The sequence below is a fragment of the Trichechus manatus genome, unplaced genomic scaffold (assembly GCF_000243295.1).
Source record: "Trichechus manatus latirostris isolate Lorelei unplaced genomic scaffold, TriManLat1.0 scaffold00076, whole genome shotgun sequence".
Classification (NCBI taxonomy): Eukaryota; Metazoa; Chordata; class Mammalia; order Sirenia; family Trichechidae; genus Trichechus; species Trichechus manatus.
In genome coordinates, this window is record NW_004444012.1 from 754,774 (window position 1) to 770,060 (window position 15,287).

Consider the following 15,287-nt stretch of genomic DNA (forward strand, 5'->3'; position numbering starts at 1 on the left):
GATATTCTCACTTAAGATGAAGGCTTACAGAACAAAATAGTTTCTCATTTAACAGTTACTACAAATGTTGCCCTATGACAATGGTCAACAATCTCACAACACATCAACAATATCCTTACTCAACCTTGTGTTCCCTATCACCAGCTCCCTTGTCCCCTTCTGCCTTCTGGCCCTTGTCACTGGACTCCTGTACCTCGTTAGTCTCAAAATGAAGACCTCTTTTGTCATACAAATAACCTGTCCTAAGTTTATTCATTTTCTTAGTTTCGATTTTGGTATCTTCAAGCATTGTCAATATATCAAATATTAGCATATTAAATGTCATAAAATATGTATTGAGCGTTTGTTTTTATTCTGGGGAACTAAAAGACAGCTGGGAAGTATAGACGTAGTGGAAAGAGCTTTATCAGTTATAGGCATAATAAGATGCTGGGAGCCAAGAGATCTTGGTGTTCAGCCGTTAATTAACTCTGTGGTTTGGTCAGACCACATGGCCCCCCTAGAACTAAAGTTCTTCATAGTTCTGTGAAGTAAAGATTAGAATGAATGACAGCTGTGATTCCAACTTTTGTTATCTGTGGATATTTTGTCTTAAATGCACTGAGAGATCCTTGCCTGCCCTCAGGAAACTTTAGCTTTTTATTCATCCCTAGATTTCTTTATTTTTCTCAAGTTCCAAAAGTAATGTGTGTTTGTTGTTTATAAAAGAAAATCCAACTGGAAAATGTATTATGCAGAAAGGAAAAGTCTCCTTGAATCCTGCCTTCTGAGCGATAATCATTCTTAAAATAGGTGTATAATTGTCTAGACTTATTGCTTTGCAGATAGCAGCATCAGACTGTATTAAAGCTTGATTTTTTCACGTAACAGTTGAGATAATGGGTATCTTTCTGTGTCACTACATATAGAGCTACCTGATTTTTAAAATGGCCTCATAGAACTTTAGAAATTGGATATTAGGGGGACACCAAATATATATTTTGGACAGTCAAATGTTAAATCATATTTGGCTGAAGCTAACGCTAAATGTCACTATTATAGAATGGGCTTCTGGCATGTAAGAAAAAAATCTGAAATTTCAGCAAAATTATTAAGATTTTATTACAGAAGATCTTAACAGCCAGATTTAATTCTGACATACGGCATACCCATTTCTCACCACTGTTTTCAGCTTTTAGATGGCGCCTGCAGTCACTACACTGTACTCCACATTTCCATACTAAATAGATGCTAGCTTTCAACTGAGGTGGGGAGAGAAGCAAAATATTGTTTGGCCAGCTCTTCCATAATACAAGTACTGCTGATGGCAGTGTTGCCACTCAGCAGTTAAGCTTGTTGTCCTCTCTAATAGTAACCGATTAGGTGAAGACTTGTCTCCTTGTCAACTCCAGGACTTGGCGATTTATTTGATGTGGTGAGTTTTCCTGAAGCTGTCCCAGAAATGGAAGCGTTGTGCACTGCTGGAGACATTCTTTCTGAGTATTTTCAGAAACACACTAGAGATAGTTGCTGTCCCTTATATTTTTTCCAATTTTTTAAACTTTCGCTGCTTCACACAATTATTTGATCAAAAAAAACTGTTCTTAATTTTGACTCTAGAAATGTAGCAGTAGAGAAATGTAGTTGAGTTTCAAGGTAAAACAAAATTGTCTCAGCATCACCTGTACCTCAGCTTTCATTCCACGCACACCAATTTCAGCTTTGTTTCTGGAAGAGAATGATCACCCGAAACCTACCGCCATTGAGTCCATTCTGAGCCGCAGCGACCCTATAGGACAGAGTAGTACTGCCCTATAGGGTTTCCAAGGCTGTAATCTTTTATGGAGGCAGACTGTCACATCTTTCTCCGTGGGAGCGGCTGGTGGTTTCGAACCGCTGACCTTTTGATTAGCAGCCGAGTGCTGTAATCACTTTTTCTTGCTTTGTAAAATAGATGATTGAAAGTGTTTCAAACGCACTTTTTCTCTGAGAACAAGTGTAGTCATTTCTTACGGGTTGATTTGTATTTATTAGGCTTTTCTATATTCTAACGCTACCGTTTGAGTTTTGATGTCTTCTGCCCAAAAAGTCATGTGGGAGAGAATTTTAAATTTCTAAAGGATTTAGTTTTTTGCTTATTTTTATTTTTGTAATTAATTTCTGTTTACTTACATTATCACCTACAAATATGGTTTGTATCACTGCTACATTTTAGAATTTATTAAGGTTTTTTATAACCTTATTATAGTTCTTTTTAAAAATTAATGTTGCATGGGTATAAAGTACATACACATAATCGCAGTACATGCATGCACACATACACTTATATATACACTCACATATACATAAAAGGCAATGTTGTTAATAATATTATTCTCAGACCCTTTATATCATTAGTTTTTCTTTTTTTAATTTTATTGTACTTTAGGTGAAAGTTTACAGCTCAAGTTAGTTTCTCATTCAAAAATTTATACACGTATTGCTTTGTGACATTGGGTGCGATCCCCACAATGTGACGGCACTCGTTCCCTTTCCACCCCACTTTCCCCGTGTCCCTTCATCCGGTTTTCCTGTCCTTCCTGCTGTCTCGTCTTGCTTTTAGGCAGGAGTCGTCCATTTGGTCTCGTATGTTTGACTGAACTAAGAAGCACGTTCCTCACGTGGGTTATTGTTTGTTTTATAGGCCTGTCTAATCTTTGGCTGAAAAGTGGGCTTCAGGAGTGCTTTGAGTGTTGAGTTAGCAGAGTGTCCAGGGACCATACTCTTGGGGGTTCCTGCAGTCTCTGTCAGACCAGTAAGCCTGGTCTTTTTTTGTGAATTAGAATTTTGTTCTACATTTAACTCCCGCTCTGTCCAGGACTTTCTGTTGTGACTGCTGTCAGAGTGGTCAATGGTGGTAGCCAGGCACCATTTAGTTCTTCTGCGCTCACGCTGGTGGAGGTTCTGGTTCACGTGGTCCTCTTATATCGTTAGTTTTAAGGGATCAAACTGAGTTGCCAGTGAATAAGAGTAGTGATTTTACCCTTTCTCATGATAAAAAGTGTTCTCCTTGGTGCTGCTACCTTGAATTTGATTTTGTCAAATATTAATATTGTGTTTAATATTACACAATAATATTAAACACAATAATATTGTGTGTAATAATAATATAATAATAATTGTGTAATATTGTATGTTTTGAAAATGGTGATAGTTTCTAATTTTGTCTTTGTCCATCTCTTTATTTTTGAATTCTTTACTTCTTTTTTTCCCCTCTGTTAATTTAGAAGTAAAGAACAGATTCTATGGTTAGATCTCGAGAGGTATCACAGAAGGAAGTGGCTGTGTACCTGAGACTTGAAATATAAATAGGATACGAATGACTAGCAGTGGGTAGATCTTCCAAACAAGCGGAAAGAATAAAAACAGGGCTGATGGTAGGAAGGAGTGTGAAGTATGTATGGAATGATCTTACCTGTTCATGCTCCCTTATTCTAATAGTTCAGAGCAGTGTACCATTAACTTGATCTAAGGCACATTCTCCAAATTTTATTTTGCATTTCACATTATTATTAGGTAACGTTTGGAGTGATGGTGGAGGTTGGTAACCTCTCCTTGAAGAGATATTTTAGATCTGTTATATTGTGGATCAATCTCGAACCTGCTTTCCTTCGGTTGCATTTCTTGCCCTTCCTTTTCTTTTCTGCCTTGCTTACCTCCCCCCAGCCCCGCATAAAAATTTCCCTGCATACATTAAGGAGGTGAGATGAAAATATGCCGAATATGGGCGAATGGCTATGTCTGCTGGCCTTCACTGTATAGTTGTCTCTCAAGAAGCAAGTAGTTCTCAGGATGGTGGCTACCGAGGGTCGAATGAAACAATGGATTCAGTTGCCAACAATATTTTTGAGCACCCACCATTCACAGATTACTGTGTAAACTGGGGAAGCCAAGAGCTTCTTTTGAATGATAGCATTGAATTTGGGGAATTTAGCTCTTCAGAAATGGTGCTTTTGCTTTTGGAGGCAGGGAAACCTAGAGAACTGAGAATTTTATGGTTTTTACATAAAATCATACTTTTTTTTCTCCTCCTAGGGGACTCCTTCTCCCAGTTCCGGTTTGCTGAGGAGAAAGAGTGGGACGGTGAAGCTTCATGTCCAAAACAGGTAAGAGGGAAGCTCGTCCTGAACGTTGATGGGCTCTTCTCGGGCTGGAGGCTGACACCGTTTATGTTACTGTTGACACAGAGTCACACAGGGAGAAGTCTGGTAATTCACGCACAGCTTAGTCTGTTACCTAAATAAGTGTTTCAGGTCCTTGAAGCTAGAGTTCGCCTTTATACCCGGCCATTTGTGTGAATGGCGCATGTAAACTAGATTACAAGGTGGGAAGTTTATAATCATGAGTGTGAGTGGATTACTTTGCCATTGGGCGTTCCCTCTTTTGCTACTCCGTAACAACTCCCTTTAGAGTTGAAAATTCTTTTTTTTCCTGAACAGTTTTCGGTGTTACATGAGAAAATCCTTCATTCTCCTATAGCTTTAAATAACTCTCCTTCTATAATTGGGAGAATAAAGGGATAAAATAAGAAATGAACATCTTAGAAGTCTTTCAGTGAATCCATAAACCCAAACACTTAGTTTGCTTTGTGTTTATGCCGTATTTTCTTCCCGGGAAGTTCTGGTTATTTTCCAAGCAGGATTTCATGGATCCTTTGCATATAAGACATGACTAGGTATCCTCACCATTTTAAAATGGACAAAGAATTAATGGTGATTTGTCATATGTTCCTTGATAAACCAAAAAAAAAAAAAAAATTGCCATCGAGTTGATGCCAATTCATGGTGACCCCATGAGTGTCAGAGTAGGTTTTCAGTGGCTGATTTTCCTGATGTAGATCTCCAGGCCTTTCTTCCAAGGCACTTTTGGGTGGACTGGAAGCACCAACCTTCTGGTTAGCAACCATGTGTGTTAACTGTATCACTCAGGGATTCCATGTTCCTCGATGTTGCCTATAAAATAGAGAATCTGCCCCCAGCTTCAGGGAGAAGGCTAAGCAACAGACCAGAAAAGTAAGGCCTCCACCTCCCCTTTCTGCTACCAGTTCAGTATACCTGCTGCAGAGGGCTCATCTTACCTCTGGGCCAGTTTTATGGGTCGTTTTGCAGACCGCGCAGGGGAGTCACTTATAAAACAACTGCCTAGCCCTTTACGAAGAGCAGGTTAGATAATATAGAGAAAATTGAGCATTTACATGATTTGTCTTTGCTTGAGTCTGTTTGGGCATGAGCCTGAAGTGCAGCTTAGAATGCTAGGACCAGCTGAAAGCAGGTCAGCTGAGATGGATGAAGAATAAAAGTCCAGCAACTTGTATTTCAACTCCTTTTGGACCACGTTGGCTATCAGAAAATATTTCAGACATTCTGCGACAATTCCGAGCTGCTTTATTCATCAGAACACTAAGTCCTTGTTATATACCGGATACTTCATTGTTGTTAGTTGCTGTCACGGCGGCCCCAGCTCATGGCGACCTGTGTAACAGAATGAACCGTTGCCCAGTCCTGCGTCATCATTGTGATTGTTGGTGTGTTTGCGTCCATTGTTGTGACTCGTAGGTGCTGCCTTCCAGCCGAGGGGGCTCATCGTCCAGCACTATATCAGACAGTATTACTGTTGTTCTCCATCGGCTTTGCTACTTTTTGGAAGTAGATCACCGGGCCTTTCTTCCTAGTCTGTCTTCGTCTGGAAGCTCTGCTGAATCTTGTCCACCATGGGTGTCCCTGCTGGGACTTGCAATGCCGCTGGCATAGCTTCCAACATCATAGCAACAGGCAGCCACCACAGCACGGCTGACCGACAGGCATGTGGTGGGGATATTTTATTAACCAAGAAAACCCAAACCAGTTGCCATCAATTTGATTCCGACTCATGGCGACCCCACAGTGTGTCACGGTAGAACTGTGCTCCATAGAGTTTTCAAGGCTGTGACCTTTCGGAAGCAGGTTGCCAGGCCTTTCTTCCAAGGGTCCTTTTAGTGGGTTTGAGCTGCCAACCTTTCGGTTAGTAGTCGAACACTTAACCGATGACACCACCCAGGGACTCACAGATATTTTATTGGTGCAGCGTGTTCAGGGATGACTAAACCAGACACCATCTTGCTCAGTGTCCTAGGTCCCGCACTTCTGCAGACAGTAGCTGCTCAGTAATTATTTACACAGTAAGTGAGAAGGAATGCAACATAAAATCAGTAGTGTAGTAAATGAAGTCATGCTGTGGGAGAAAGCCATTTGGGGCTGGAAAGAATTGAGGAAGGTACCATGGGGAAAAGGTCATTGGAATTGGACTTGGTGGACGAGTGTGATCTGGTAGGGCCTGTCTGCGGGAACATGACAACTGAGGTGCTCTCAGAGAACAGGCTGTGCTCAGAGTGGGGTGTATGCCAGGGTGTGCAATTCCCAGAGGAGGACGCTTAAAAGGTACGTCTCAGCCTGTGAGCAGGGGCTCGAGTACCCGCAGCTTGGTGTTCATTGTCCTCAGGAGGCCGCTGAGCATGTGGGCCAGAGTGTGGACTTTGGAGACACATCTGAGAGCAAACCCTGGTTCTGCCACTTGAGCAATTTTTTTGTTTTCTTATCTGTAAAGTGGAGCTAATAATAAAACAACTCAGAGTCGTAATGAGGATTAAACAAGATAATAAATATAAAGCCTTTTAGTAAACTTTCTAACATATGAAACACTCAACATTAGCTCTTATAACTAATATTACTTTTTATTAGTGATATTAAAGTTTTCAAGCAAGAAATTCAGAATGGCTAGATTTTACCTCAGCAGTACTGGAAAGGAGTGGTTGAACAGATGAGAAGCTGGAGGCAGGAAAACCAGTTAGGAGGATGTTCTGTTGGGCAAACGGGAAGGGATGAGGCCTGACTAAGCAGGGCAGTGAGGGTGGAAAGGGGGTTACAGACAGACACCACCTCAGCGGAGGACGAGGTAGATTGTGGTCACTGGCCAGAGAGGAGACACAAGGAGAAGAAAGATTGTAAATAGCTGTAAACTTTCTAGCTCAAGTAGCTATGTGAGTGATGTCATTCATGGAGCAAGAGAAGAGCAGGAAGAAGGTTAAGTCTGATTTTGAACATTCTGAGTCTGAGGTATTGGTAGGATGCGTCCGAAACGGAATTCATTGTTTCCCCATCAAAACTGTTTCCTGTCCTGTCTTACTTAACTCCTCATTCATTTCTCTTTCTTCTTGCTTATCTGAGAGAGACAAAGTGGTGGTTTTCTTTTGGATTCCTCATGCCACTCCTGTCCCCATGCACCCAGCGACACAAGGCAGAGAGAGGGGAGAAAAGTTGAAATACATTTTGTCTGCAGCCTAAAGGGACTGGGATCTGACGGTTGGGCATTTCTCGGTCCTCACAGGGACCCCCGCCAGCAAGAGGGATTTGGCTCCTTCCTGGGTGGCAGCCGTGCCGGGTGTAGAGGACACAGCGCGGCAAGTCAGGGGCTCTGCGTTGACACGCTGGCCTCTTAACCGCAGGGGAGTTGGTCCCTTAGACCCAGGAGTGGAATTTTGAAACACCACAATTCACTTATTTAAGCAGGAATCTTCCTGTCTTTCTTTTGGACGGTGCGGGGACATGTGAGGGAGGGATCCAATGGGAAAACTTCTTTGGGCAAGAAAGTAGGGCTAGTATTTTTTAGACACAGCTGAAACTCTTTATTCTGCTTTTCCTCTTTGTTGATGTGTGGTAACTTTTACTCAGTTGCCCTCCGTTGAGCAGCCGCTGAGTGCTGGTGATAGGCAGTGCTTCCTGAACGCTGGTTTTCCACGGTGCAGACTCCCAGGCCCCCAGGCCCGCAGGCCCCCGAGAGCCCAGTTCTGTGAGTGAGCCTGAGAATCTGTCTCAGAAAGCTTCCAGCTGATTCCAGAGCGCTGCCAAGTTCGGGCACTTTAGCTGTAAGGTGTACACGTGGTCCCTGGGTCCAAAACAAACATAGACTTCTGTATTTGTGACTTCTGAGGAAGCTGTAATGGTCGGGTTAAAGTCTGCCATTTTTAGCTGCAAAGTGGAGTTAACGGTGGTTCTTTTCTCAGCAGAGACTGAGTGTCAGAGTCTGCTCATGCTCCTGGCTGGAGAGGAACCTGGGAGATGATAGATTCTCAGCACCCAGACAGGGTTCTGTGCTCACTGACGCCAGGGAAGTGGGTGGAAGGGCTTTCCTCCATGGTCTTGGCTGGCTTCTCTCTCCCAGCCCCGGAGTATACAGGAGAGAAGGCAGCAGGGCGCCCCCTTCTGTCTGCACCTTTATCCCACAACGTCTCCACAGTGGGTGTTCCCGGCTCCTATTAATGGCCAGGCGTTGCAAGCCAGGCCACCTACTCCGATTGGAAGTCCCCATCAGGGCTGGCCACATAGATATAGGAGCCAAAAAACAATGCACCGATTTTTTTTTTTTAAACATGTAGCTATATGAGTGGTGATGTCAAAAGCTAATTCGTGGTTATTATTCAAATTATACCTGTTTTTAAAATTCATGCTTTAGTATTATAAGCAAGTCATTTTAGCTAGCTTTATATATAAGGCAGTCAGCTTTAATCCTCTAGGGGACAAAATGGTGCCCCCCCCCACACCCCCCCAAAAAAAGTGGATTTCCATGGTGAGTTCTGGGCCAAGGAGAAATCACTGTGGTTTTAGGTGTCTGGGAAGGCATCATGGAGGGAGGAGATGCAATGTTGGCCGGGCCTTGGATGGGTGGGGATGAGATCTGGGGGGTAGAAGACATTCCAGTGGGGGTATCAGCTGAACGTCATTCAGAACATGGTTTGTAAGCACAGCCAGGCTGTTCCCTGTATCTTTGGGTGGTCTCAGAAACTTGTCCTTGCTTATCATGTACCTTGTAGTCATGTAGCACGTGATGCACGAGAGGGCCGGGGAAGTCTGGACGCTTTTACCTAGACCCCAGCACTGCTCCGTGGCCCTTTGATAGGGAGCTAAGGGAGCACTGGGTGACTGGCTGGCGGGAACCGCAGAGCAGAAGTGCTCACTCTTACAGGCAGACAGAAGAGGGTGGTGACGCAGTGTGGCTTTGCAGACACCTTGGCAGGGAGTCACGGGAAGGGTTTGCAATGTAGTGACTTAGCTCCCTGTGTGGTAAGCATCCAGGATTACAACTTCCTAGTGGGTTTGAGAGAGTTTTTCCAAACTCGGAAAAACAAAGAATTAGCCGTGCTGGTGTGGCTCACAGCACTGGATGTGCTACGTTCAGGACTAAGGAAGGGCACGAACATGTTTCCCACCTTGTCAACAGGGCCCTTATTTCTTACCTTCCTCCTGCCTGTTCATCAAATACACGCCAGTTTTTGAATTAAGTTTCTTTTTCCTGGGTAAGGTGCACACTGGGTGCCCCCAGCGTTGCTTCCCTAAGAGCTTCCCATCGCAGGTAGAATTTCAGAATGGGAGCAGGAAAGCCCACTTGTTCTTTCAATCTCTACGTGCTCCTGTTGTGTGGATTTTGGGGCAGGCTCCTCAGGCCCACCGGGAATGACTGTCCAGCTAGGGCATTGTGAACCCATCGACTGGAGGATTCCTGCACTGGGCCAGAGAGTATACTAGACAACCACTGGGTTTTCTTCTAACCTGAAGTCTGTGGTGGCAGGATAAGACGCGGCCCTCGCTGGGCCTTGTGATAGTTCTTGGAGACATCAGGGGGTGTTTGCCTTTTGTATGTGAGATCATTGTGACTACCTTTTGGTGTTTTTCTTTCTCTTGGGTGGTCAGGGTACCTAGAAGCAGCTGTTCAGGGGCTATGAGATAATCTGGAATGTGTTTCCAAATAGTACCAATGTGTGAGGCCAGTGGATCGATATGACTTTATTTTTATGAGTGGGAAGGGGCCTCACACAGAGTCCTCCTGGGTAGAGGGTGGGTTTCCAGAGAAGCAGACCTCAACCGCTCCTTCATCTGTGTGAGCCTGCTCTCCCTGCCGAGACCACTCGTCCCTCCTGTCCTCAAAGCCAGCAAGCTGAAGGTGGAGGAGGTGTCCACTCAGATTTCAGTAAATGCTCTTTTTTCTTTCAACTTGCCAACCATTCCAAAAGCCTCCAGTTGACAGGTCTGTGGACCCTACTGTGCGGCCTCGGCGTGAGGGTGTCTGGACAGTGTGAGGTATGCCTCAAGAAGGTGGTCTTGGTTTTGCTGTTCCTAAGGTGGAGACATAGAAATAATAGCCATATCGAGGGTGACATGAATGTCTAAAATGTCTGAAAGAAACTCCAGTGGATGATTCATTGACAGTTACTTTCTATCATCTTCTGCTCTTTTATTTCCAAAGGTCATATTTCATCATGTTCTCATGTCCACGTTCTCTTTTTTTTAAAATACAGAATTCAGCCTTTTATGTGGATTGTCAGTCACTGGTTCAAGCTCTTCAAGAACTGCCTCTGTCACTCCGACTCAATGTTGCTGCCGAATTGGTCCAGGTAAAAACCCTGAGGGCATCTGTCAGCTGGTGTGGGTCAGGGCAGGAGAAGGAAGAGCATTTCTCTGCAAGATGGCGCACACTCTGCTTTCCGTATCATAAAGCTGAGGGTTTTGTAAAGGTTTAAGAGAGGATGAAATAATTTTTACCTTTTTTTTTCATTTATTGTATTTGAAACATTTTTAAAGATCAAGTAGAATAGACTTGAATGAAATGTAAAGTATAAAAGTCTGGCTATTATTTTACTTAAAATATTTATTTATGTGCCAGATTCTGTTAGTCGTCACTGGAGATACAATGGTGAGCAGACAGACAGGGACCCTTCCGCCATGGAGCGTCATCTACTGGGAAAGATGGATAGTGATCAAATAACCCCACATATAAACAGACTGTTATAAGTGCCATGAAGGAGACGTGCAGTGTGCTATATGAGAGTCCATAATAGGTGAACCAGATCTACTTTGGAGTGGTTAGAAATGGCTTTCCTGAAGAAGTGAGAGAGAAGTTAAGATCTAAAGTTCGAGGACATTTGAACTGAAATGTAAAGGATAGTGAGCCAGTCAGATGTGCATTAATAATCATAGTAATGTGATGATGATAATAATAAAAAACCCATTGCCATTGAGTCGATTCCAACTCGTAGTGACCACCAGGTGCTCCTTGGAAACCCTAGGAGGCAGTTCTACTCTATTCTGTAGGGTTGCTGTGGGTCGGAGTCCACATGACGGCGACTGGTTTGGTTTGGTTAATGATAATAAACAAAGAACATTCTGGCCACAGAATGGAGGATGAATTGTGGGGTCGTGGGTGTGTGTATAGGCACGTATGCATATGCAAGCAGAGGCTAGAGGAGGGGAGGGAGATTAGGAGGTTATTGCATGCGTCCAGGTGAGTGATCCTGTAGGTAGCCTGGAGCAGCACAGGAGATGTTTTGTGAACTTTGTCTGAGTTGAGTGTCCTGCCCCACAATATGATGGCTTTGTTGTCGGCCTGTGTTTCTGTTTGTACTGAAGCACGTGGCAAAGTTCCCATTTCTGACTAGGTTATTATGCTCCTTTCTCAGGCTGCGGTTCCTTTAGAGCTGCCTCAGGTGAAAACAAAAAGAAGCAATGACAGTAAAGGACTGGGGATGCAGTTAAAGGGGCCTGTGGGGCCCGCCTCTGAGCTGAAGTCTGCTGCAGCCAGCTGCTCTGTGGACCTGGGTAGAGAGCACTCCACACCAGGCCCTCCCAGGGGTTCTCAGAACCCTGCCTCCGCTCCGCAGACGGAAGCAGACCATTTGGAAGAAGAGCTCGATCTGCTGCTTAATTTAGATGCGCCTGTAAAAGAGGGCGGTGACATCCTACCAGATCAGACATCTCAGGACCTGAAATCGGAAAAAGACAGGACGGTGGCCCAAGAGGAAGAAGGTATAGCTGTCATTTCATTACCCATCCCTCTTCACGTGGGTGTTGGTGAGAACAGCCCCACCCCAACGGCATCCGCACACGTCTTTCCTGGTGTCTGACCTCGGTCCAGTGTTGTCCACTGACATCCGTTTCTAGGCTGGTACCTCTGCTTCCCCTTGAGCTGACCTTTCTGACTGACTCCATGTGCTGAGTTTCCAAAGCTGCTACCTGCCTGGTTGCAGTGCTGCACCTGGGGCTGGAAATCAAACAAACACACACCTGCTATAAAAATGCATTAAAAGTTACACGTAGCCCCCAGCTTTTCAGCAGCAGCCCTGTTAATCGACTCTCTGAACAGGGCCTGTTTTAACCAGCTCTTCATACTTCTTGCTGCATTGATCTTAGTTTTAAAGACGACCACTTCCTAGTTTGTGTGTGCTCTGTGACAGGGTGCCCATGTCCACTGACCACATTTGGAAACCTGGAGGAACTCTCCAGGATTGCTATACTAGTAAAAAGAGAATTGAGCCATTGGTTTTTAAAAAAACAAAACAAAACTAGTGAACTGAAAATCAACTTCAGAGTAAATAGAAGAGTAAATCTCAACCACGTTTGTTTAGTGTTGTAGCTTCTGAGGGAGCAGGCGTCATAATGTCCCCCCCTTGTTGTAAGGAACATAATAACTAGGGCTGACCTATATCAATCATGGAACAAACCCTAGGGAAGCTGTAGGCCTCAATTCTTGGGACGAATGTGAGGTTGTTAACATTGCTTTTACTTCCCCAGCTCCTGTTAAACCATCAGTGACTGAAGAGAAGAACGTGGGATCTGAGCAACCAAGTACATCGAAAAATGTTACTGAGAAAGAGCTTGAAGACTGGTTGGACAGTATGATTTCCTGAAAAAAAGCAAAGAAGTGCCTGAACCAAATTTTGGTTGCCTTGTGAGTAAGGCTGTCCTTCAAGAACAAGTCACTCACAAGCATGCCCCAAGCCAAGCCTGTACACGCCCACCTCTGTGTTTGTTTGAGGACGTCATGTCAAACAAACACATGACATGATTTCCTTAACATGATTTCCTTAAGGGCAGGGGACGTGACTGCGATGGTATATGGCCTGTGTTTCCAGCATATCAGGTACTGCTGATTAAGAGAGAATAGATGCAAACAAGGCATGCATTGGTCAAAATAAAATAAACAAACGAACGCTGCTGTATGGATTTTTCGCTCTTTCTCGAGCAGGTCTTTTAGGCTGTTTTTGTTTGTTTCACATCCCCTTTCCCCTGAGTCACAGTGTGGCTGTAATAGCAACCACAAGAAGTGGTACATTAGAAAGGAGAGGCCAGACCATGGGTTGGTGTCTATTAATTATTACTTTATTGCAGTGGGCACTTCATTTGTATTTGAGGAGAGTCACCTAAACGTAGCAGCTTCACTACTTACTTACTTACTTACAAGGGACCATAAAGCATTACTCAATTTCAGCATAAAGATTGAGGAGATGATTTTTTTTTTTTCCTGAATTTTCAGTACAGTACTTTTTTCTTCTAATAACAGCAGTTGACAAGCTGTTACTGAAAAAAAAAAAAATGATGATGTGAATGAATAACCTTCGAGTACAGTTTCATAAAGAAAGAAGTGAGATCAGTACAACTAATTAGTGGAGGACCCGTCCATCTAGAACACAAACATTAAAAACTTGCATAGCTATATCTAAAGAAAGAGGTTTTTAAGGCACTTACTTACAATCGCTATTTCAGTGTCGACAAGTTTTTTTTTTTTTTTTCTATTTAACTGCTTAAAGTTTTCAAGCTGATTCTGGATACATTCACTAGCAAGTACCTACATTCACTAGCAAGTACCATGAGAAAAATTAGATTGCCTTAAGATGTCATCCTTTGTAGCCTTTTCCTCAATGCTGCCATCCTAACAAACTCGTTACATTAGAACTGAAAACCCTGAAGGCATTCAACAAGAGATTCCTGGATTCTTTCTTTGCTATCCTTTTTTTTACAAAAAACATTTTGACAAGTTATCTCCCACAGTGTATGTCCATTAGACACAAAAAGCCAAATCAATATCACAGATTTTTAACAAACACTTTCTTGTTAAGGAGGCATTTGGAAAATAAATGTCACATTTCAGATATGTTGCAGACTTGTAAAAGGAGGACTGTATTTTACTGGAAGCTGACTGTCCCGTTCCGTGGAGCGTCTATCACTCCAGTTTATCCAAGCTGATCTTCGTATTGTTTACGAAAGCAGTCTCCAGCGGGGAAGAAGTCCCAACACCTTTCTTGGTACATCTTCCAGACATAAGATTCCTGAAAGGATGTGAACACAGGGTACTTCTTTTTAAACAAGCCCAGTTTTTTCTGTGTCTTCCTTTAGGACTCCTGCTGTGGGTTTATAAACAGGAGGCCAGACTGGCAAGGTCTTAGGGGCTCTCGCCCCAGCTATCCGGCCAGTGCTGGCAGGGGAGGAGAATAATTCCACCCAAAAAGAACTCAATCCAATGTTTGTCTCTAAAAATATGTACAGATTAGCAATAGGCTGCTTCCATGTCGTTTGTAACTGATGAGACAAATGGGCGGGAGGGAACATTTAGTGCTAGCTTGGGCAGACGCTGGTGGAGCCAAAGCTAGGTCTGGAAAACCAACTGCCTCTTCCTAAGTGTCTGAGCCGTGGAGCTTTGCCACAAATCCAGTCGTGTTTGAATATTTGATAGCTTACATGTTCCTCCTTTGTTCTCTCTCTACATTTCTTTTCCTCCTTAGTCACAGGATTCCCCGTGACAGATACTTTCACTCACACTGCTCTCCTGCTGCTCCTGTTCTTTGTTACAGCACCGCCCATGCTCCACTCCTCATTGCCCATTTCTCTATGGCGTTCTCCCCACCTCCAGCTGTTCTGCTGAGGCAGTAACCACAAGGGTTTAGACATACCAGAGTTTGCTGGGAGGGATAGCCAGGAGGACATTTGGAATAGATTCGGGTTGCCCCTGGATACATACTAGAAATCTGCCTAAGTCACAAAGGGATGGAAATAAGGCAGAAAGCAGCAGGAAAACGCATATAACCTCTGCTTTACTAACTCCAGTCCTTTTACTTGAACAAGCACCTGAAGGACTACAAGGGAAGCGGCCGTTTCTGGAGGTAACCAGGGGAGCTCTAGCAGCACAGGGGTATGACAGGCACTTCAAAACATTTTCTCACCTGACCCGTGTGCTCTGTTTCATCTTTATTAATCAAATACATCAAAAAGAACCTGGAACAAGGACAAAAGATACAATAAATGAGAAAAAGACAGCATTAGATAACTTTGAGTAAATGAACTTAGATTTCCTAACTGATCAAATGAACTGGTGTGAAGGGGTTAAAAAAGTTTGTGTGGCATCTGCTGTGTCTTCCAGAATCGGGGAAATGGGGCATAGTGACACAAACATGAATCTCAAAACTGGGC

General features: G+C 43.6%; 2 protein-coding genes across 2 annotated transcripts in view; one reads left to right on the top strand and one right to left on the bottom strand.

The window, feature by feature from the left end:
* AVEN (apoptosis and caspase activation inhibitor) overlaps positions 1 to 13,626 on the top strand; it is a gene marked incomplete at its 5' end in the record, with an annotated part of 144,440 nt that extends 130,814 nt beyond the window's left edge. Inside the window, 4 exons of the mRNA XM_023735092.1 lie at positions 4,054 to 4,124; positions 10,346 to 10,441; positions 11,504 to 11,849; positions 12,615 to 13,626. Of these exons, the coding sequence (XP_023590860.1) occupies positions 4,054 to 4,124; positions 10,346 to 10,441; positions 11,504 to 11,849; positions 12,615 to 12,730 (629 nt within the window). The remainder of the gene's footprint in view (positions 1 to 4,053; positions 4,125 to 10,345; positions 10,442 to 11,503; positions 11,850 to 12,614) is intronic.
* A 427-nt stretch (positions 13,627 to 14,053) lies between these two features.
* Positions 14,054 to 15,287, bottom strand: part of RYR3 (ryanodine receptor 3) — a 420,187-nt gene continuing 418,953 nt past the window's right edge. The window contains exons 103-104 of the mRNA XM_004380716.1: positions 15,041 to 15,092; positions 14,054 to 14,149 (exon numbers count right to left, since the gene is read on the bottom strand). Coding sequence (XP_004380773.1) covers positions 14,054 to 14,149; positions 15,041 to 15,092 — 148 coding nt within the window. The remainder of the gene's footprint in view (positions 14,150 to 15,040; positions 15,093 to 15,287) is intronic.